This window comes from Phyllostomus discolor, chromosome 4 (assembly GCF_004126475.2).
Source record: "Phyllostomus discolor isolate MPI-MPIP mPhyDis1 chromosome 4, mPhyDis1.pri.v3, whole genome shotgun sequence".
Classification (NCBI taxonomy): domain Eukaryota; kingdom Metazoa; phylum Chordata; class Mammalia; order Chiroptera; family Phyllostomidae; genus Phyllostomus; species Phyllostomus discolor.
The window spans coordinates 41975221-41999583 of record NC_040906.2 but is presented as its reverse complement, the minus strand read 5'-3'; the positions used below and the strand labels follow the sequence as shown (position 1 = coordinate 41999583).

At 36.1% G+C, this 24363-nt stretch overlaps 1 protein-coding gene across 2 annotated transcripts in view; it reads left to right on the top strand.

Moving 5' to 3' along the window:
* Nucleotides 1-363: 363 nt before the first annotated feature.
* The window catches only part of NUP35 (nucleoporin 35), a 38331-nt gene continuing 14331 nt past the window's right edge, over nt 364-24363 (top strand). For both annotated transcript variants that reach the window (XM_028509980.2, XM_036023212.1), the window contains exons 1-4: nt 364-486; nt 3482-3652; nt 6210-6337; nt 10168-10228. In XM_028509980.2, coding sequence (XP_028365781.1) covers nt 447-486; nt 3482-3652; nt 6210-6337; nt 10168-10228 — 400 coding nt within the window. In that variant the 5' untranslated portion in view covers nt 364-446. The remainder of the gene's footprint in view (nt 487-3481; nt 3653-6209; nt 6338-10167; nt 10229-24363) is intronic.

Genomic DNA, 24363 nt, shown 5'->3' with positions numbered 1-24363 from the left:
CAGCTTCACGCACTAAGCCCATAAATCGACACTGAAAAGCAGCACCAAGTTTTGCTCTTGGCCAACTTTCTGGAGATGGTGCTTGGGAAAGCTGACGGGTGACAGACCAATGGGTACACTCACGGTAGATAATGAAATTTTGAATAAAACGAACAGTACACCTGTGAAATTCAAGTACCAAAAAATCAGGACGCTCACACAGTGAGCAGAGGATTTCGAGAAATAACGATTTCGTCACAATTACATTGAAGTCTTTCCGGAAGACACTGAGTCTGCGCAAAAGCCCTTGCCCACTCCAAAATGGCGGCCCCGGCGTCCACAGCTCAGTGCGGCGCATATCCGGAAGTTACGCAAATCCTTTAAGTAGCGCGCTCTGACCCGTGGGGAGTGTTTCCGCCATTTTTGAAAATCGGGAGGGTCCGCAGCGAAATATAGTTGGCGCCGCGATGGCAGCCTTTGCTGTGGAACCTCAGGTGCCCTCGCTGGGTGAGTGAAACACTGCTTTTCCTCGCTGGCAGTGCGATCGGTGCCATAGGCCTGCAGGCGGGCAAAGCCGACGGGTAGTGGTCCTGACCTTCTCGTTTGCTAATTTCATTGGCGCAGGGGGAGTCCTTGGATCGTCCCCAAGTCCCTAGACGGCGCTCGGTTCTAGTCATTTGGCAGCCTGGGCGACTCCGGGAAGCTGCGGTCCCTGGAGGGACCGGTGAGGAAAGGGCTGTCGTATGTGGGCTGCGCCGTTTTGTGTCCCTGCACGCGAGCCCGCCAAACCTGCGGATACCTGAGACCTCCAGAGCTCTAAACTGGATCCGGGTGTCGGGATCCGGGGATTGTAGGTGGGAAGGGACCTGGTGGCTTACACGTGGGTGGGCGGTGCCCCGGAGAGTGGCCACGGACCTCGGCTGTTGAGTCATCTGGGCTTGTAGTTCCTGTTTGTTTGTTTTTTCCCCTCTTTTGGCCTTTGGCAAAGGAATCAGTTATTAATGGAAGCTTGCATCGTGCGACACTTTAGCCAGATGATGAAAGCCATCTAGATATTGGCCTTAATAGGAAACCAGGAGTTCGCACCATATTCCTTGCCTTAATCTTGGGAAGGTGACCAAGTATTGTAGGTATTTCTTAAGTCAGTCACATAATGAATACTTAAAAGTTCATTCCCATTGCTGAATTGTGACGTTGAAAAAATCCAGAAAGTTAACAGGATTTCCTTTTTGTCTGCTGAGTTTTGGGATTTCTGAGAACTGTCAACATTTTTAAATTAACCGTCTATTATAAGAGACTTAGTTGGAAATTAGGTCAACATATTCTGAGTTTGGAAAACAGAGTGACCGTGATATTTATGTGTAGAATGAGGGTTTTTTTCCCTATTTTTTTTAAGATCGGAAGAGTAACGATTTACATGTTTTGTACAAAATAAGTTTCTTTTGAGAGTAGAGCAATGTGAATTGTTTTAGTATTAGTCATAAACTAAATGCATAATGTCAGTGTAGATACTCTGCTACATTTAAATTTACATACAGATACTGGTCTAGGTATTTTAGAGATCAATTTTCTACTAAAAAAATTGGAGTGCATATTTATTGGGGTTAATGTGTCTAAACCTCTGTTTACTGCCTAATCAGAAATCTGACATTAGCTAGTAGTAAGTGTTCAAGTCCACATATTGCAGAGAATAAACATTTTCCCAGCACCTAGTGGTATTTTAAAAGTAGGTGTTACTTCAACAGTCAGTGCTAGGTAAGAAGACACACTACTTTAACAGTACAGACTGTGATAGGGAATTGAAGACTTGCGGGATCCATTGGTGCAGCGAGATAGCTCTCTCTTTAAGCAAAATTTAGCCTGATGGGGGGTTAGTGACAATCTGATAAGAGTTTTTTGTGCCCTCCCTCTGGTGCTTTCTACTGTATCACAGTATATATCCAGATGTATAAGAACTTTTTTTGACTTTTACAATCGCCATATTTTTTTTCTTTTGGGGGATGGTAGAGTGAAGGCAGTTAGTGGTTCCTAAAACTTTGTATTTATTACTGTGGGTTTTTAATATTTGTTCAGAAAATGCTTTTGGATTGATTTTAGTGTTTGTTCTTTGGAAATATGTAATAGTTTCATAGTAACATAGTAACTATCACTTTAATTACAATGTAATTATAGTTCTTCCCTATTTCAGTATTTGCTTTATCTTTTTCTTGAATTGCTTTGCCTTTTCTTCTTTTATATACTTGCATTGTTAATATTTAATTATAACTATAACAAGTTATAAGAGGAAGCATAAATGACCAACAGCTTTTGGAGAGTAGGAAATAAATTTTTGAGACCGTTTAGAAATTAAGTGATAGTTAATGAAGATCATATAAATAACATAAGAAACGTTGATGTTTCTGAGTTCCATAAATCACATTTAGGCTAGTCACATTGTTAAAAATTAAATTTTCAGAAGCAGAAATTGCAGATTCTTCACTTATACATTTGTCACTCAGTTTTGGCTATTATAAGATACTGTTATAGTATCTTATACTATAAGTATTATAAGTATATTTATATTATAAGTATTATAAGATATTGTTATAATAACTAATGTTTGCTGAACATTTACAGCATTTTAGGCACTGGGTCAAGTGCTTTACTTGCTATAATTTTAATCAAAGCTCTGTGAGTGGGTGATACGATTATTCCCATTTTGCTGAGAGACTTAAACCTAGGTCTCTCACTCCAGAGCCCATGTTTTTCTTACTGTGTTATTTATGCTCTGAAGTTAGAGTCTAAGTTATAACTTCCTTATCTTCATGATAGGAATAAATCTCCAAGTAAATTGTGAAGGTTAATTTTGAATTGATGATTATGAAGTATCTATGTTCTTTTTTGAAATTGGTTTTATATCAGGGAGACTTATTGATTACTCCTAATTTGAAAATGATTAATTTAAAAAAGATCCAAGAAATAAACTTTCCAAACATTTTAGATGTTTTTTGCCACTCATTACTGTTATTTCATATGTGCTCTAATGTGTGTGTGATTACACTTTTATGGCCAACATGATTTATGGTTTTTTGTGTGTGAGGAAAAAAAATGGGACATATAGCAAGCTAAACTCATTGAGTTTGATATGTTAAGACTTTGTGTAAATAAGTAACTTGTGCACGCTGTTCTTGTTTTTGGTTGTTGCATAGCTGACCAGAAATGGAAAGTTTTCCTGTATATATTAGGAATTTTTAAAATATTATAAACTAAAATTCTTAAATTTAAAAACATGTTGATTCTTAAACCTGTGAAATATTAACAGAATAGTTGTCAAGGATTAATATTGTTAATACAAAATACTTGTTTCTCTAGAAATAATTTGTGTTGGTTTTTAAAAAATAAATTTAACTATGGTTCTGTAGTATTTAATAGTATTGATTAGATTTTCAAAATTCTAGATTCTTATATCATTTTGTTAGATATTATAAAATTAAAGTCCATATTTTATTTCTGATTCATTTAGGATCTGAACCAATGATGCTAGGTTCTCCCACATCTCCAAAACCAGGGGTTAATGCCCAGTTCTTACCTGGATTTTTAATGGGGGATTTGCCAGCTCCAGTGACTCCACAACCTCGATCAATTAGTGGCCCTTCAGTGGGAGTAATGGAAATGAGATCACCTTTACTTGCAGGTAGGTAAATTGCCTAAAATAGTTTCATAGTAATGTCATTTTAAAAAGGGTAATGGTTCAGCATGCACTCTTCCTACCCCATTCATTACTGTATGTTGCCATGTATAATGCACACTTTTTTGCCTAAACTTTTGAGGGAAAAATAAGGATGTGCATTATACAAGGGTAGTACCAATTCTGTAGCTATATAAATGTTTACAATTCTTTTATTTATGCTTATGTGTTAAAGGTGTAACTCTAGAAAGCAATAACAATATTCCTATACAAATAATACCTTAGAATATGATAATTGGTTTTGTTTCTGAATATAAGTAAATAAAAACTTGAATTACAAAATTAAAACGAAAGATTTTTTTTCCTGAAAGTTTGGGCCAAAAACAGGTGTGTATTATACACAGCAAAATATGGTAATTTAAAAAATTAAGTAGTGGCTCTATTTTTTTTTACCATACGATTCTTAGAATAGAGGTGTAAACGGTATAAGCTACAGCAGTCCCCACTTTTATCAGCAGAGGGAAAGTTCCGAGACCCCAGTGGATGCCTGAAACTGCTGATAATATCACGCTTTATTTGTACACTATGTTTTTTCCTATGCTCACATCTGGTGATAAAGTTTATAAATTGGGTACAAGAAGAGATTGACATTAACAATAAAATAGAATAATTATAATAATATACTATGATACCATTATGTAGATGTGGTCTCTTTCTTAAAATATCTTACCGTACTGCATGTACTGCTTGGATACACTGGACAAAGGGACGATTCATGTTCCAGACTGGATGATGTGAGATTTTATCATACTACTCAGGCAGCAATTTAAAACTTATGAATTCCTTAGTTTTAGAATTTTTCATTTAATATTTTCAGACTACAGGTAACTGAAATGGCAGGTATCAAAAAAATCTCAGAGTAGGGGGGTACTACCATATTATCATTCTAAGAACCACTTATTGAAAAGTATGCATACTACATTTCATCCAATCTAAAATGCCAGTGTGTATGGGGGAGCGATATGGTCATTAATTTCAACTGAGTTTAATTCATCTTGAAGATAATAATAGAACACAGTCAAAAGAAGGGTAATTTGAAAATTTGTAAATATGGATTCTACCTCTAGGCAGAGTTAATTAAGGTTCTCACTTGTAGTATGTTTAGTGAAAGGACTTCACCAACTATGGGGAAGACTTTTACGTAGGCTATGCAAGCCTCAGCACAAAATGTTGTTACTTAAATACAACATATATCTTTTACAGGATCCCTTTTAGCAAAAAAACATTTTAAAAGATAACTTTGAAGTTTTGACTATGAGTAGTGAGACTTACCTGCAAAAATGATTGAATTCCAAATTTGAGCTAGTATCCTTTTAGTAGATGTTTAAAGGTAAACTCTTCTTTGTTTTTAACCTATGATTTGATTTAAAGTGGTTTTATATATATATAAATTGGTTAGGAGGAATTATAAATTATATTTGAAGTAATTCACTTAAAGATACTATTCTGGATATATTTTTGTTTTGTATATATTTCAAATATGTTGTTATTGTAGCTATCACTTATTGAATACTTATGAGCCAGGAAATATGCTAAGCATTTTGTTATTTTTATTCTTTCTTCAATCTTGAGCAGTATATAGTAGTTATCCCAGGTTTTCAAAAGAGGAGACTGAGGCTAAATGCAATAAAGAAATTGCTGAAACTCACAGGTTACTAAGTGACAGAGAAGCAGGTCAAAGCCCAGGTTAGTCCTGTTTTGCAGTCTGCTTGCTCTATGCTTGTGCTGTACTGTCTAGGCTCAGACCTTAGTGTCATGGAGGGCAGGGGCTGCTTCACTTCTAAGACATTGCTAATTCTCTGATTTATAGACATCTTTATGTCCCTAAAAATTGTTTTTTTAAATAACTTATGTACTTAAATCTGTTTTTACTATGAGAAACACTATAGGATCTGTTTAATTTTGACAAATGCCACATTATGGGATTATATTTATTCAAGTATGTACAGACTGGAGCTGTTTAATACTTACTTTCAAATGAGAGAGAGAATTAAGGGTTGTGTTGAAATGCTAAGCATTGTGTAGAGAAAGCAAACGTTACATGTGTTTACTATAAACTAAACTTTCTATTTACTTACGCTGGATCTTTTATTCAAAGTGCAGTCTGTGGATCACCAGCATTGGCATCACTGGGAGCTTGTTCGAAGTTCATAATCTCAGGTTTTACTCTACATGCTGTGAATCAGAATCTGAATTTGAACAAGATTCTTTGGTAACTGTCATGTGTATTAAAGTTTCAGAAGCACGAGGAGATGAGTTTAAGTCAATATTTTACGAATATAAATTTAAAAAAAAATCTTGCTTTCTAGCAATTTCTGTGAAGCAACTCCCTGTCTCTTGGTTTCCTCATTTGTTAAATGGAAATCATTCTCAAGTCATAGGATTGTGGTCAGGAGAACAAAGTTAAATAATAACACCAGTATGATTATTTGAGAAAAATTCTATTAAAAAGAAGGAAGATTTCTTTGTTTTCTCACCTGACTGTATGTTTTGTACATTGTAGGTGGGTCACCACCGCAACCAGTCGTACCAGCTCATAAAGATAAAAGTGGAGCTCCACCAGTTAGAAGTATATATGATGACATTTCCAGCCCAGGACTTGGATCAACACCTTTAACTTCAAGAAGACAGGTGATACACATACCTGCACTCATGATCCACAATGAATAATTTTAAGGTTTTTATGTGGCTATACAGTGACAGTCAGTACTTTGAAATGTTTCTCCAAGGTCTGTTGTAGTATAATTTTATTGCACAGAATAAGCATTAAGGACATTTATCATAGAATATACTTAAATTGTGCTTATCATGAAATATACATTAAAATGTAACAAAACTACAGTGCTGACTGGTGTGGCTCAGTGGGTTGGGCATTATCCCATAAACTGAAAGGTAGCTGATTCAATTCCTGGTCAGGGCCCATACCTGGGCTGCCGGCCAGACCCACCCAACCCCCCTGCCCCTCCATCCTGGTTGGGGACATGTGAGAGGCACTGATCAATGTTTCTCTTGCACATGGAGGTTTCCCTCCCTCTCTTTCTCTCTCCCTTCCTCTCTTTCTAAAAATAAACAAATAAAATCTTTTAAAAAAGGCATTTCAAAAAAAATAATAGAATTCCAGATTATTTTCTCATGTAGGTACTTCTGTGGTTTTAATACATATGTCATAGTCACCCGTCCATGCCCTCAGCGTACTTCAAATACATGTAGAAATGCTTATGGTTTAAGTCATTCCAGTTCTTTAAAAAGTTCAGTATTTATTTATACATAATTCTATGAAAGAACAAATGAAGATTCAGGATTTTATCCAGATTTAGGGCACTTTGTAATGATTTGAGATCTTTGTTTTAGGAATTATTTTATTAATATACAGCCATTATCCTTTTAGAGCTATGTTCATTATTTGCTTATTTTACTAAAAACACTGCCTCCCACATAGTTCTGAGCTGATGCTTTAGCACAGCAATTTTTTACTGTTGTGTTATGGCACACTAGTGTGCTGCAAGAACTTTTAAGATGTATAATACCTGACTATTTGGTCAGGGCACTGATCTCCTTTCCCTTAGAATGTCAAATAAAAAAAGACAGTAGCCAACATAACAATAGCCATTTGGTGTGAATGCCCTTTCAATGCCCTTCCTCAATAGATATATAAATATAGTGGTCATATAATAGAATTGCATATTTTTGGTCACGTTGCATATTAAGGTTCTGTCTGATAGGCACCTGATTTTTTAAAAAAGTCACTTTGGAGCAAAAAGGTAGGTAATTACTATTGTTATGATTTTTTGGTAAGTCAATCAAAATTATACCCATTTTTTGTCAGGTTGGCAAAAATATATCTTTTGGTGTGGTGCAGAATTTTGGTAATTAGTTCATGTGTGCCATGGGATAAAAAAGGTTGAAAATCCCTAGTTTAGTGTGTTCTTTGTGTAGTGTTCTGATGGTGATGTTAAGCTTTGGTTGGTGTAGGTGTTCTCATGGCGTAGAGATCTCTGTTTTGATGGGACTGATTGTTACAGGAAAGTGTCTGGTATTAGGAAGTACCTGTGGTGCACAGGTACTGATCTTACAGTTTTAGTAACTAGTCAGGGGTAAGGCAGCTAGTCTGGCAGAGCCAGGCTTTCAACCTAGGCAGGCTTAACTCTAGAGCCAGTGTTTATAATAGCACGCTGTGCTAATACTGTTGCGGTAACCCTTCACTATCACTTCAAAGGTAGTATGGATTTTTCTTTTAAACGGGAAGTTTAGTAGCTTTTAGTAGCTTTTATAGTCATGTTCTTTCCTGTCATTATTATGCTTGGTAGGACATATAAACAAAGTGTGTCAATTTAACTGATACATTGTTTGTATAAAGACATTTCTGATAGCCCTGGCTGGCATAGCTCAGTGGATTGAGCGCGGGCTGGGAACCAAAGTGTCCCAGGTTCGATTCCCAGCCAGGGTACATTCCTGGGTTGCAGGCCATAACCCCCAGCAACTGCACATTGATGTCTCTCTCTCTCTCTCTCTTTCTCTCTCTCTCTCTCTCTCTTTCCCCCCTCCCTCCCTCCCTTCCCTCTCAAAAAAAAAAAAAAAAAAAAAAAAAAAAAAAAAAAATAAAAAATAAAAAAACTTACAAAAAAAAAAAAAAAGACATTTCTGCTGTTTAGTTTGGAGAACTGTTTTATGACTTTCCCTAAATCAAATATAGCATAGTTGTTGGAAAGTTTAATAAAATGCATACTTCAGTAAATTTTGACTATAGGTTTTATATTCCTGGCATATTAGGCCTACTTGTCAAGCAAAACAAAATTAATTCATTGTGTTAAACAATTACCTTCTCTCTCCAGCACTTCTAGACTTGCCCACCTGTCGATTATAGTAGCCACTAGCCAAGTGCAGCTCTTGACACTTAAAATATGGCTAGTCCTATACTTGAGATATACTTGTCTACTATAAAATTTAAAATTGCTTGCATGGCTTGTGTTAATATTTGGACAGTGGTGATCTAGACGTAACAGGTCCAGAATATTCTGTTTCGGGATATTTTTCTAAAGGTTGGTAAGTAAATCTGACGTTCAGTTTGGTATGAGAACCACTGGCTTATAAATTTATGTTTTCGTTACTCCACTGATATTACATGAGAAGAAAGGTAGTTATAGTAATTGCTATGTTCAAAATGTTTAAGAGTCTTAAGTGTAATAATTTGTAGAGAATGTTTTTGACTGAAGGTTGGTAAGAATATTATTATTAGATCAAAACCTGAATTGGTTTTGCTCCCTGAGACTTTGCTCATCCTCTCTCTAATTACAAAAGAAGCTGGCATTAAGAATTGAACAGTACATTTTGTATCTTCCCTAACATTCTTTCTGCATTTGGTTCTGGTTGCTAGATAATAGCCAAAATTTAGATTTCCTTAGTTTAATCATATTTTGTTTTAAAAATTATATATATCTACTTCTAGAGACTCTTCTAATTCTTGATTTGATATTTTTATCTTTGTTTATAGAAGGACTTTTTAAAAAAAATATTTTTAGATAGAGAGGAAGGGAGGGAGAAACAGAGGGAGAGAAACATCTATGTTTAGTTGCCTCTTGCACGCCCCACACTGGGGAAACTGGCCCGCAACCCAGGCATGTGCCCAGACTGGGAATTGAACCAGTGACCCTTTGGTTCACAGGTCAGCACTCAATCCACTGAGCGACACCATTCGGGACAGGAGGACTCTTTTTTTTAAAGATTTTATTTATTTATTTTTAGAGAGGGGAAAGGAGGGAGAAACATTAATGTATGGTTGCCTCTTGTGCGCCCCCAACTGGGGACCTGGCCTGCAACCCAGGCATACACCCTAGACTGGGAATCAAACCTGAAACCCTTTGGTTCACAGGCTGGCGCTCAATCCACTGAGCCACACCAGCCAGGGCTATAGAAGGACTTTTAGCTACTTTAATCTTTAATTTTCTCGCATTTAAAGGAACTGGTATTGATAATTTTCCTTCTTTGTGACTTTCTACCAGTAGAGGCAGAGGTATCCTGTCTTTCATTGTGTAGACTGATTTGAAACTATAGTATTTCATAATTTGTAAGAGTTTATTTAAAAATAAAATCCTGCCATCTTTTTGTTTTTCTGTGTGAGCTTGGTGATTTGAAGTATCACCATTACGTGTGTTATTTCTGTACCTTAGGAACTAAAACCAAATGGCATTGTTACTTTCTACTAAAGGTAATGCTTTTTCACCTAATGTGATTTTACTTATTTTAAACAAATACTATGATAAGGGTCTAGGATATTTTAGATTGCTACTGCTCAACTTAAAAAAAAAGTTAGAGAGTACTCTTTGTGAGCTAATTGTAGGCATCTCTAGTACCTGGTAGATACTCAGTTGTCTGTTGAATGAAGCCTTTCAACACTTACTGTGTATATGTTATGGTTAGAACTTTACATTTTTACCTTAACACTTTCTTCTGTTTTTATGTAGCTAAACATGTCAGTAATGCAGAGTCCTCTAGTTGGAGTTATGACAGCGACTCCTGGGACAGGTAAGCAGTGCCCTTGAACAGCAGAGACTGCTCTCTGCTTTTTGAATGATGGTAATATAAGACCTTTGTTAATAATTGCCAAATTGTTTTCTTTTATATTTCACACTTGGAGACTTGTTCAAATATAAGTAATTTTATAAAAGAAACACTTTGTATATTTATTCTTTTCTGAATTTAAATATAAGATGTGAATTCTGTTCAAAAGATTGATAATTTAAAAATATGTACCTAATAGTATCTTCTGTGTTATTAAAAACTGTAATAAAAAAGCTGTTACAATTAGGAAGAAGAGGAATACATAGTGAATAATAAAAGGTATTTTGAGAGACATTAATGCATAGCTATAAATCTGTCATTGGCTTTAAACAGCTGCTGATTATACCTAGTTTTTTTTTAAGATTAATGGTATTTTTATCACATGAGCATCATCATTAGCAGCACTTTTCTTACATATTCATATATTTATAATGTGTCAGGTGTTCAGTCAGCCAGTAATTGAGCACATGATCATGTACCAGACTCTGAGAAACTGAACAAAATAGATAACCTTTGCCTTTATGGAGCTTACATTTATTTACAGAATTTACATTTATAAATAAAGTAAGTAAATTATAAAATTTGTTGGAAGGTAATCTATTTTATGGAGGAAAATTAATCTGTAAAGGAGTATCGGGTGTGAGGGCTTTCAGTTTTTAATAGGGAGGTGAATTAATTTTCTATTGTCATAAAAAATTACCACAAACTTAAAAGTGGCTTAAATAAGACAGATGAATTGTTTTACATTCCTGGAGGTGAGAAGTCTAAAATGGGTCTGAATGGCTAAAATTAAGGCATTCATAAGGCTGTGTTAATTTATGGAGGCTCTAGGGAGGAGTCTGTTTTCTTGACTTTTCCATGTTGTAGAGGCTGCCCACATTTCTCTGCTTGTGGTCCTCTTCCTCCGTCTTCAAAGCCAGCAACTTTGCATCTCTCTGATCCTTCTTCTGTAGTCACATCTCCCTCTTTTTTTTAAGGATCATTGTGAATACATTGAGCCCTTCTGGATAATCAAGGATAATCTCCCCATTTTAAGGACACTGATTAGCAGCCTTAATTCCATCTGCAACCTAATTCTCCTTTGCCATGTAATGTAATACATTCCTAGGTTCCATGGGTAATGATGTGGACATTTGGGGCAGTTAGTGGGAAAGTAACACTTGATCAAAAACCTGAACTAAGGAAGGGAGGTAGGGAAAGTGTAGACAGAGAAAATAGCAGTTATAAAGGCCCTTAGGTGGAAGTGTGTCTAGGGTGTTCCAAAAAGAGTAAGGAGGCAAATATGAAATGGAGTGAGTGAGGGAAAGGACAGTAGGAAATGAGGTCTGAGAGGTAATGGGGTCCTATCTCACAGGGCCTTGTAGGTCACAGTAACAACTGGCTTTTACCAAGAACAGGTGGAAAATAGGTAGAATGAGACTGTTGCTATGGGGAAAAGAGATTTAGGGGCAGGGGTGGAAGCAGAGGAAGCCAGATAGGAGGCTCTGTGCTAAGCCAGGTGACGGGTGGCGGGGGCTCAGACAGAAAGTAGAGGAAGAGAGGTAACAACAAAAAGGTGAAACAGAAGAAACAATAGCAAGGTAGTAGATTTAAAATGAACCAAAATCAACAATATAAAACAAAATGGAATAACCACTCCAGTGAAAGGTAGAGATTGTCAGAGTGTATAACAAAAGCAGGATCCAATAACAAGGTAGATCTTTTCATCCTCCAGATCCAGATTTCTTAAAGTAGCCTCTGAATCCTCCCTGGCAGTGTCTTTAACATCTACATTCCTACTTCCAGTCTGTTCAAGCTATTTACGCTGTTTTTCTCTTGCTTCTCTAATTTTTTAAAAAAGATTTTATTTATTTATTTTCAGAGAGAGGGGAAGGGAGGAAGAAAGAGAGGGGAGGAAACGTTGTGCCAGAGAAACACCAGTTGGTTGCCTGTCTCACGCTCCCAATCAGGGACCTGGCCTGCAATGCAGGCCAGTGCCCTGACTGGGGATCAAAGTGGAGGAGGCCTTTTGGTTCACAGGCTGGTGCTCAGTCCGCTGAGCCACACCAGCCAGGGCATGCTCCTCTAATTTCTTCAGCCCCCCACTCACTGCTCGATTCCAAAGCCACTTCTGCATTTTTAGTTATTCGTTACAGCTGCACCCCTCTTGCACCAAAATCTATACTATTAAGTTGCTGCTGTAGGAAACTACCACAAACTTTAGTGGCTTAAAACAACACACATTTATTATTATTATGTTTCTATAGGTCAGATGTCTGGGCACAACTTGGTTCTTTCTTTAGAGCTTGGGTGTCACCAGGGCTGGTGTTCCTTTCTGGAAGCTTTGGGGATGTACTGCTTCCAAACTCATTCAGAGTGTTGGCTGAATTCAGTTCCATGAGGTTGTAGCTCTCTTTTTTTGCAGGCTATTGCCTGGAGGTTTTTCTCAGCTTTTAGAGCCTGCTCTTATGTCTTAGCTTGTGGCTCCCCTTCTATCTTTAAAGGTAGTAAATGGCAGATAAGTTCTTTTGTATGCTTTGAATCTCTGTGACCCCTATTGTTGAATCACTGGCTTGACTTTTCCGCCAGCTGCTGCTAAGGGCTCATTTGATTACATTGGACCCTGACCCTAACCCTAACCTGCCCCGTGGTCCCCCTGCCCCGCCTCCCTGCCCCCAAGAAGAGTATTCCTATGAAACCTTTGGGATGTAGAAATGTCCTAAAGCAAAGAAGCAATTGTGTATCTCAAGGCACTTCTTGCTAATGGATGCACAGAATAAGTCTGGATAAAGCACAGATGCTCACAGACACAGTCCAAAGCTATGACAGCTTGATGCTGAGATGCTGAGTGTTGTTCCCAGTGCGGGAGTTTGGTGGTGCAACTCTCGCTGCTGCTCATGGAGCATGCTGCAAAAGTGCTGAACTCTATTTTCGTAGGGTCTTTTTATAAAAGCAAAATGGCATATAGCAGACATGTGAAAGTGGAAGAGACCTGCAATCCGAGATAATTTTTTATTTTAAGATTAGCTGGTTAGTAGCTTTAATACTATCTACAAAGTCCCTTTACAGCAATACGTTCTTGAGTATTTGAATTATCAATTAATCTAATCAGGGGACAGAAACTTGGGGCTGATATCTTTAGATTTCTGTCTACCACCTGCACTTGGGGGCAAAAGTACGTTTTCAGTTGTTTGTATGGAAAATAATAAAATAAAAATTAATAATATAAGAACAAAGTCTGTGTTTCATGTACTCACAACTGTGAACCTACTCTTCCCCACCCTGTATGTCATGGTGAAAAATCTAGGATGTCACCTCAGTCTCATTCTTACATACCTGAGGTGGAATGTTCTAGGGGAATTAGTTCAGATTTTAACAATCTTAATCTGATTAGACAAATAGGTAGATGACAGTGCTTTGTTATAGGACTATTTGTTACAACAGTGACAGTTTACTTGTTTAATAAACAGTGAGTGATCCTAGGGACGTTGAAGAATGCAAAAGCATAATGTATTTTATACTTTAAAAGATCTCTCAATTGTCTGAAAAGCATGCATTATAATATTCTTATTGGTGTCGAGGATTAAAGTTAATTAAATGTCATTTTGTTAATTTATTTTTGTGTAATACTGTAACGTCCATGAGGTTCTTACACTTTTTGAAATCAAATGTGAAAATAACAAAGATCTGCAGTAGGAAAATACACCAATCATAAATTGGCCACTGGGAGCCACTGCTGCTTCTACTTTGAGTTTAAGGAATTTACGTGTAGGAATTAATGAGGCATAAGTGAAAAAGAGTATTTTTGAGAGGATGTGATGGTTGTGAAGACCTACCATGCATGGCCAATAATAAGCAAGAAATGAGAAAAAGAGTTGACTTGGGAAAATTAAGGGAAAATGTAGACTTTTCTGTTATAGCTATTTTTTTAGCTCCTATATTTAGTGTTAAATGAAAATTTCTGTGTAATTTGTAAATTTTAACTTTTCTGAGATTGGTAAATGTATATAGAGCTGTCACGGACGGTCATGGGATTTAATGGCACGTGGTCTTTTATGCTTAGGTCTTTGTGTTTAGTAAGGAGGTTTTTAAATTTTATAATTGATGTTAACATCTCTTTTAGAGTCTTATTTGGTGCAGGAAAACCTTGGTCATAGGACAAAGTGGGAAGTTTGGATTAAAGAATTTCAGAAACTCTTTTCAGCCATGGTACATTATTGCCCTGATAGAGAATGTTGAACATGTTTACTCTGTCTTTCCCTGCCTCCCCTGTCAGTTTTCTGCTGCTACTATTTAAATATTCCTCTGCTTTTAATTTTCTTCTAAATGTTAATTCTTGAGATTCTCTTTCAGGTACCTATCAGCTATTTTATCAAGAGGCAAACCACTTATAGCTACTGAATTAGAATCCTTATTTGTGTTAGCATGTTGTTAATAGACTAAATGTAGAAAATAGACTGTAGCACTTTTCACTGGCTTTTGTTGATTCTAGTAGCTCAGAGTTCTGATAGTGTTGCTGGAAGGGGAAGGACTACTTTGTCTGGGGGACCTTTCCCTGGAACCTCTTTTTCTGGTCCTTGTATTTGCCCCTAAAAAGCTCTCACTGCTCACCTCTTACCTTTCTGCATTACCTGGTTATGAGGTGCTTCAGGACAGATTCCTTCTGTATCTTTATTATTTACCCATCACAGAGCTGGGTGTAAATGGACCTCAGTAAATGTTTGATGACTAAATACATTGATATGTCTAAGTTGTTAGTTAGTTGACTGGTTGTCCCCAAATTAGACATCCACATCCTAATACCCAGAATCTATGAATATTACTTTGTAGCAAGAACATGAGGCTAAGTTAAAGGATCTTGAGAGGAGAAGCTCTCTAAGGAGAGTTTAGACGGTTGAGGAGATAGAGGGGAAGTTAATCCTGGTGATTACCTTAGTTGTCCATAAATCCAAGTATAAATGTCCTTATTAGAGAGAAGCAGAGAGAAAACTGACACAGAATAGAGAGACATGCAGAGGAGAAGGTATATGAAGACAGAGGCAAAGATTGGAGTGTTGTCGCCACAAGCTGTTTGAGCACCAAAACACGCCAGCAGTCCCAGAAGCTAGGAGAGACAAGCAGTGGATTCTCCCTTAGTGCCTTCAGCGGGTGCTCAGGCCTGCCGAAAACTTGTTTGGGCTTCTGACCCCCAGAACTGGGAGAGAATAAATTTCTGTTGTTTTAAACCACCCGGTCTGTGGTAATTTATTATAGTAGACACAGGAAACATATATGTGTATAGTGGTTTGAGGCAATAATATCCTACTGACAAAAAGAAAAGAGGAATATTTGTGTCCAAGTTGGTATGGCTCACTCTTTTGCTCTTCCTCCCTCCCTTCCTCCCTCTCCTGTCTCTCTGTTTCTTCTTTCAATATTTTATTTTATTTATAGATTTTAGAGAGGGGGGAAAGGATTGAGAAAGGGAGGATAGAAACATTTATGTGACAGAGAAACATCTATTGGTTGCCTCTCGTATGTGTCCTGACTAGGGGACCAAACCCGCAACCCAGAAAAAAACGCCCTGCTGGGAAGCTTTGCAGAAGGTGCCCAACCAGCTGAGCCACACTGGTCAGGGTGGTATAGTTCTTTAATAATAATTGGAATAAACAATCTTATTCTATATTACAGTAGTTTCTTACTGCTGCTGAAACAAATAGACTAGTATTCATACAATTCAGATTTATTATCTTAAAATACCTGGAGGTCTGAAGTCTGAAATGGATCTTGATAGACTAAAATCAAGGCATTGGTAGGGCTGCGTACTTTTCTGGAGGCTCTTAGGGGAGATCTTATTTTTTTTAAAGCTTCTAGAAGCTGCCTGGATTCCTTGGCTCATGTCTGCCTGCCATCTTTAAAGCTTGCTGTGGCCAGTTGAGTCTTTCTTATGCCACTGTTTTCCTTCTCCATTTAAGGGCCCCTGTGATTATGTCAGATATACTGGGTTAGTCCAGAAAAATCTTACTTAAAGTGAGGTTAGCAGTCAATTTTATCTGCATCCTTAATTCCTGCTTACTATGGAATATAATTTGTTCACAGCTTCTGGTTATTGGGACATGGATATCTTTGGGGGATGATTTTTTGCCCATCACATATTTAATAGAATTAAAAAAAATGGTCACCAAAATTTTTTTAGAGTCATGCCATATTAGTCATAGTACTGTTGAATGGTCTCTAGTTTTGGGCGGGGGGCATTATTTTTTAGTAAAAATAATAAATGAAGATAGTTTTAAAAATCAAATAGTATTTATATATAATGAAATGTAGCAGTCTTTAGTTGTATTCCTCCAGAACTAAGTGAGACTTTAGAACTATTTGCTTTTGGGATTTATTTCTGTTCATCTAAATGAGATGCTGTCTTAGTTTCCTGTTGCCACTGTAACAATATATCACAAATTTAGTGGCTTAAAATGACTCAGATTTATTCTCTTCAAGTTTAGGGGTCATAAGTTCAAAATCAGTTTCACTGGGCTAAAGTCAAGGTGTTGGTGGGACTGATTCCTTCTGGAGGCTCTAGGAAGAATTCTTCAGCCTCTAGTGGCTACCTGTAAGTGTATCAGTCCAATCTGTTTCCATCATCACATCACTTCTCTGTAGCAAAATCTCCCTCCCTGTCTCTCTGGTGAGGATCCTAGTGCACATATTGTGAGGAATTGTGGGGTCCACCTGAATAGCCCTGGATAATCTTTTCATCTCAAGATCTTTAGTTATGTCTGCAAAGTCCCTTTTGCCATATAAGGTAAGGTTCCAGGGATTAGGATGTAGTCATCTTGGAGGGCCATTACTCAGTTAGCCATGTGTGATTATATTGCTAATTCTTGATTTTCAGTTTTCAGTATCGCTATATTTAAGGTGATTGAAGATCTTACATCTTATCTCCTCCACATTATCTCAATATAATTAAATTAAACTTTATTCCTTTTTTAGTGTTTATATTCTTATGACCATCTAAAACACTGTCAGTGCTAAACCAGCTATCATAATTTATCCTTTCTGTAAAATTTTAATTTTTCTTTAATAATTGTCTTTTCCCCCATTCGTCTGATTTTCTATGTGTTATTTGCTCTCTTTATCTTAAATGGTCTGTTGCTATGATACATATCTGCCTTTTATAAATGTTCAAACATACTATCAAACACATTTTTTGTGTTTGTTTTAAGCAGAACATGTCACTCTTAGCCTCTCTTGGCTGTTTCCTGTTTCAGCATGGTGTACAGTTATCATGCTGAGACTTGCCTTGGCAAGTTTCTAGAGTTGAGCTATTTATCTTAGATAACATGTTTTCTTCTTAGTTTAGTTCCTCATTTTGGTGAAAACATATTTGATTAGTTTTCTGGGAAGGCTTGCATGGGAAGTGAAATTAAAGACCTCATTTCTGAAATTCCTTTTTTCCTGTTTTTACACTGGATTGGTAGTTTGGCCAGGTATAGTATTTTACATCAGAATTTTGGAGACAGCATTCCATTGTCTTCTGGCTTCTAGTGTTCTGTGGCAGTTATTTGTGGCATTGATTCCTGAGTCTGTGTGTGGCTTGGTTTTGAAAATTTAAGATTTCTTTATGGTTAGTGTCTCAATTTAAGAAATGTGCCTTGCTATGGAACTTTTTCATTTGTTTTGCTGAGGAATTAATTGATGGATCCTTTAGAGACACTTATCTTTAGTCCGGGAAACTTCCTTGTATTTGTTTGGTAATTGCTCTCCCTCTGTTTTCTTTGTTCCTTCTTTCTGGTATTCTTTCTAATTATGAACACTGTAGATTTTTCTAATTTTCTACTTTTCTTCCCTTACATTGTCTTTTATATATGTAGTCTGCTTTCTGAGAGTTATCCTCAGTTTCAGTTTCCAATTTTTATAATAATTTTTTGCCATTTTAATTCTTAATAATTTTTTGTTGTTGATTTTTGAACATACTTAAAAATGTAGCATCCTATTGTTGTTTCATAAATATGAATCTTACCAGTGAGATTAATGTTGATTTTTATTCCTGTTCATATTGTCTGTTTTCTTTTAGTTATTAATATTTTTTCCTTTTTCCACATCTTCTGTCTTGGGGAAGGCATATTTATTGAATGGTCACTAAAGAACTACCTGGAATTAGTGCTTGTGTGCACATCAGCATTCACAGGAAGAGGGAAAGTTGTAGAGAGAAGCTGTTTGTCTCTTACTGGACTTCACTGTAAGGGGATTAGATTAGGTAGTTAACTATATTTTTGTTGGGAAAAATCTCTGATTTCAGCATATGTAGGTCTCTTTTTTTTTTAATTTTCCCAAAGAAGAATTTAGTCTCCTTACAGTTGTCCTTACACTGCGACTGGACTCATGGAGTCCTGAGCTATTTAGATTATCCTTTTCCTTAGAGATTAAGTCCTTGGTCTCTTGGGAGTGGAGTGGATTAGTGACAGTCATCAGGCTGCCTAAGATGAGGAGGAACCTGCCCATCTCACTTTTTATTATGCCCACTAATCTTCCTTGATTTTAGCCGGCATCCTCTTTCACACTTTTCATTGTTCCTGTGGTCTCCAAAACTGGGGCGTTTCTAAAATGACTGTCACTGGGTGTTGAAGGGATTAGAGATGAATACAAATGTTTAGTTCACCATGTTTGAGTGGATGATGTTGTATCCATTGTTCACTGTGCTTTTGGATACAATGAGTTTGTCATACTGGAAAGTACCCCCAAGATTTCTCTGACCTCAGATGACAGCTGCAAGTTTGGGGGTACCCAGGGCTACCTTTACTTTCAGACCTACTGGCTATAAAATCAGAACCCACTGAAACTGCTATATATATGTTTACAGTTTTATTGTAACAAAGGATACAAATTAGAACCAAAGAAAGAGAGGCATAAAGCAAAGTCTGGGAGGGTTCCAAACACAAAGCTTCCATGCTGTTATGTTTCCAGCGCTCTACACAGGATATTGCCAACTAGGGAAGCTCGCCAGAGCCTCTGTGTCCAGAGTGTTTATTGGAGTTTCATTATGTAAATATGACTGATTGAATCATTGATAAAGTGGCTAAACTCATCTCTAGTCCCCTTTTGTGCCCAGAGGTGGGATGATACGTGGCTCAAAGCTCCATTCTTTATCACATGGTCTTTCTGGTGAGACTTGTCACGTCGTTAGCATGAACTAGTGCACTTGATTGAGCAGCCCTCTTCATGAGTAGCAAAAACACTTCTCTTGCTGGGCAAATCTTAGGGTTTAGATGTTACCTCCCAGGAACCCGACAGAGGTCTGACCTCTCTTTGGGCTGAGGCCAAATTCTTTATTATATATTGTGCTACTTTGTTTCATGGTAAGAAGGAACCTCTTTCCCAAGTTTCATATGCCATGTATCTGTTTAAAATTTAGCACTCTTTATTTTATTTTCATTTAGACTAGTAGCCTATTTTGAAGTAATTGAGTATGTTCTTTAATTGAAGCCATTTTCATAAAGGGCGATAGGGTCTTTTGCCCTTCACTTTAGTCTGATATTAGAAGAGTGAGTTGTGATTTACCAAGGGACAGGCATTTGATGTGGTTTGTTAGGTATACTTTATTTTCATCTTATAAAGCATAGCATGTGGATACCAGAAGTCTGATTGAAAGGAAGTAAAATCAGTGGAGCAATTAAACATTAACCAGGTGGGGGGCAATTATGCTAAACTTATGTAAATACTTTTAGATTATGTATAAGTAATTATGTTTTTCAGAGTAGTTGACAGGGCAAAAATTAGATTTCTTATTTGTTTGAGACCTAATTTTGATTTGTGTTTTTTAAAGGTCACAATGGTTATTTCATTTACGCCTTCATTTAATTTCTTGCTTGAAGGTTGTTACATGATGTAGCATGAATAAATTGTACCATCTTAATGGTAATACAAAACATAAAAAAGTTATATTGGCTTCAGATTTTATACCAAAATGCTTTTTTCATCTTTTGTGTGTTAAAGGCATGTCTTTGTTGTAAAAGCTAAATTTATTTAAGAGTATTTTTGACACCTCCCCCCCAAAATAAACTACCCTCATAGATACAGACAACAGTATGGTGATTACCAGAGGGGAAGGAGAGTGGGGGAGATAGAAGAGAGTAAAGAGGGAGTAAATGGTGATGGAAAGAGACTTGACTTGGGATGATGAACACACAGTACAGTATACAGATGATATATTATAGAATTGCACTCCTGAAACTGTAATTTTATTAACCAATGTCATCCCAATAACTGTAATTAAAAAAAGGAGTATTTCATTTTAAATTAACCTCATTTTAGAAATGGTTGTACCTATTAAATATATCTGTGATGAGAAAAAAATAATTGTTAAGTGTATTATAACATGGATGCAGTTGGATGTTCATTTCAGTGATTTACTTTGTATTCTCTTTTAAAAAATTAAACACAAGCTCAGTTTTAAAAGTCAGATAAATCTGTAGGATGGAGCTATGTAATATATTGGGATTCTATTTCTTTCTTGTGTACCTTTGTTTTCTCTAGAGCTAATTGTTGCATATAGACTTTTGCTTGATTGCTTTAAAAATACTTGAGTATGTGTTTCTCAAGCTTTCTAGGAGCTCAGTTGTTTTATAGCTTGTTAACTTGATGACTGGACATAAGCATTCAGTTGTGAGCACCTTTCCTTGTTTTCTAGTAGCGTCTGGGATAGTACTGTGAATTAAATAGAATCTTTAATGAGCCTAATAGATCTGAGGTGATCTGAAACATATTTTTTTCCTGACGGAAAGGCTACATAAATTAGATTAATGGTGATTTCTAAATTTGAGCCTAAATGAAATAAAGGATTCAAGTTGCATAGAATAATTAAGAGGGAGAATTTTGAAGTTCTTAGGTGACCATAATATTTTTCTCCTTAGCAATAATCACATTGTTGCATTATATTTTTAGTTGATTGATGCTTTGAACTTTTGATCTTCTTGAGGGTATAATTTTGGTTTGGTACATTATTCCTAGAAGTCTTTTTGACTTGACTCTGTATATATTTGCACTGTTAATGCAAAAGAATAATTGTACCAAGTGCATCATTTATGTTGAAGTTATGTATTGTTAAAAACCATTAACTTTTTTGAGTTCTTGTCTACTGTTCCATTTGATTCTTGAAGTTACAAGTAGGTCTTGTGTTGCAGGTTCATTTGTGGATGTAACTACGGAAAACTAACATTCATTTATTTCAGTTTTATTGAGATACAATTGACATGAAACTGTGTAAGTTTAAGGTACACAGTGTGTTGATTTGATGCACTTATATATTGCACAATGACTATAGTGTTAGCTAACACCTAATTACCATTTCCTTTTTCTGGCGAGAACATGTAAGATCTACTGTATTAGCAGCTTTCAATTATCTAATATAGTGTTATTAAGCATAATACAGTGTGTAATATAGATTCCCAGAACTTACTCATCTGAAGACTGGAAATTTATACTTTTTTACCAATAACTTATCCCTCAGCCCCCGGTAAGTACCACTCTACTCCTTGTTTCTATGAATTTGGCTTCTTTACATTCCACGTGTGAGATCATACAGTAATTGTCTTTCTCTGAGTGCATTCACTTATCATCATGAACATCATGCCCTCAAGGTCCATACTGTTGAAATGGCATGATTTCCTACACATTCATTTATTGACGGACACTTAGGTTGTTTCCATATCTTGCTTATTATGAATAATGCTGTAATGAACATGGGAGTGACAGTATCTCCTTAAGATCCTGCTTTCATTTTCAGTGGCTATACCCAGAAGTGGGATTGCTGGATCATGTGGTAGTTATTTTTGTTTGCACTAGCAGTGCATAAGGATTCCTTTTTCTTGTAATCCTTGCCAGCACCTGTCTTGTCTTCTGATGATGGCTATTCTAAAAGATGTGAAGTGATATCTCATTGTGCTTTTGATTTGTATTTCCTTGGTGTTAGTGATATTGAACATCTTTTTTTTTTTTTTGTACTTTTTGGACATTTGTGTATCTTTGAAAAAACATTGTTACTGTAACCATTTTTAAAAATTGGATTGTTTTCTTTGCTATTGAGTTGTAGTAGTTTCTTAAAATATTTTGGATATTAACCCCTATCAGATGTATGGTTTGCAAATACTCCATTTGATAAGAATTGTTTTTCATTTTGTTGATGGTTTTGTAGATGGCTTTAAGAAGTATGGACATTTTAATATTCTTTTGACCCATGAACACAGTATTTTTCCATTTGTTTGTGTCTTTAGTTTTTTTTATCCGAATCTTGTAGCTTTCAGTATAGAAATCTTTCACCTCCTTGGTTAAATTTATGTTAATTGTTCTTGATGGTATTGTAAATGGGATTTTTGATAAATTTCTTTTTCAGATATCTCATTGTTAGTATATTAGGATTTTCTATATACAAGATTATATAAGATTATATATGTGTAAACAAAGACAGTTATACTTCTTTCTTTCCAATTGGATGGCTTTTATTTCTTTTTCTTGCTTGATTGCTCTGGTTAGAACTTCCTCCAGTACTATGTTGAGTAGGAGTGATGAGTGGGTACCCTTTTTCTTCTTCATGATCTTAAAAACTTTCAATCCTTTCTCCATTATGTAGGGCGCTAGATGTGGGCTTGTTGTATATAGCCTTTATTATGTTGAGGTATGCCCCCTCTGTACCCAGTTTGTTGAGAATTTTTATCATGAAAGGATGTCGTATTGTCAAATTCTTTTTTCTACATTTATTAAGGTGATTGTATGGGTTTCTTTCATTCTGTTAATGTGGTATATCACATTTAGTGATTTGAGTGTGTTGACCTGTTCTTGCATTCCAAGGATAAATCCTGCTTGATTATGATACGTGATTATTTTAATACGCTTTTCAATTTGGTTTGCCAATATTTGTTGAGAATTTTTGCCACCATGTTAATCAGGAATGCTACTCTGTAGTTTTCTTATAGCGTCCTTATTTGGCTTTTGAATCAGGGTAATGGGGCCTTGTAAAATGAAAACTAACATTTATTGAATCTCTTAAACATGTTTCCTCAGTTAATCATCAACTGTGTTGGATAGGATATTTTATATACATTTTATGTTCCTGATATGTAAAGTGGATATAGTATTTATTTCTCATACAATTGCTTTTAGGATTAAGTATGAACATATAGTAGTCCCCCCTTATTTGCTGGTTTGCTTTCTATAGTTTCATTTACCAACAGTCAATCCAAAAATAAGGAAAATTCCAGAAATAATTTACACATTTTTAAATTGAGTGTTTTAAGTAGCATGATGAAATTTCCCCAGTCCCACTCTATCATGCTCAGGACATGAATCATCCCTTTGTCCAGTGTATCTACACTGTATACGTTATCCACTTTGTGTTCAAGTAACCCTTAATTACCTAATGATGGCTCCAAAGTGTAAGGGTAGTCATGGCAATTCATATATGCCAAAGAGAAACCACACAGAACTTTCTTTAAGCACAAGGAAGAATATATAAAATGATGTTTTGAGAGAGGGCACATTCACATAACTTATTACAGTATATTGCTATAATTGTCCTATTATTTGTTGATAATTTCTTAAAGTGCCTGACTTATAAATTCAACTTTATCATGGGTATGTATGTATAAGAACAAATACACAGTCATGTGTTGCTTAACATTGGGGATATGTTCTGAGAAATGTGTCATTAAGTGATTTTGTTGCGTGCACATCATAGAGTACAAATCTGGATGGTATAGCCTACAACTATGTACCTGGGCCATATGGTATAGCTTATTTCTTGTAGGCTACAAATCTGTACAGCATACAGCATGTTACTGCTATTGAATACTGTAAGCAGCTGTAATACCAGTGTAAGTATTTGTGTATCTATATATGTCTAAACATGGAAAAGATACAGTAAAATGACATAAAAAATAAAAAATGGTACACTTGTATAGCCCGCTTACCATGAATGGAGCTTGTAGGACTGGGAGTTGCTCTAAGTGAGTCAGTGAGTCAGTGGTGAGTAAATGTGAAGGCCTAGGACATTACTGCACACTACTGTAGGCTTTATAAACAGTGGACACCAGCATCACCACAAACACTTAAGTGCTAATGTGTTACATTCTGATGTTACAATGGCAGTGTCACTA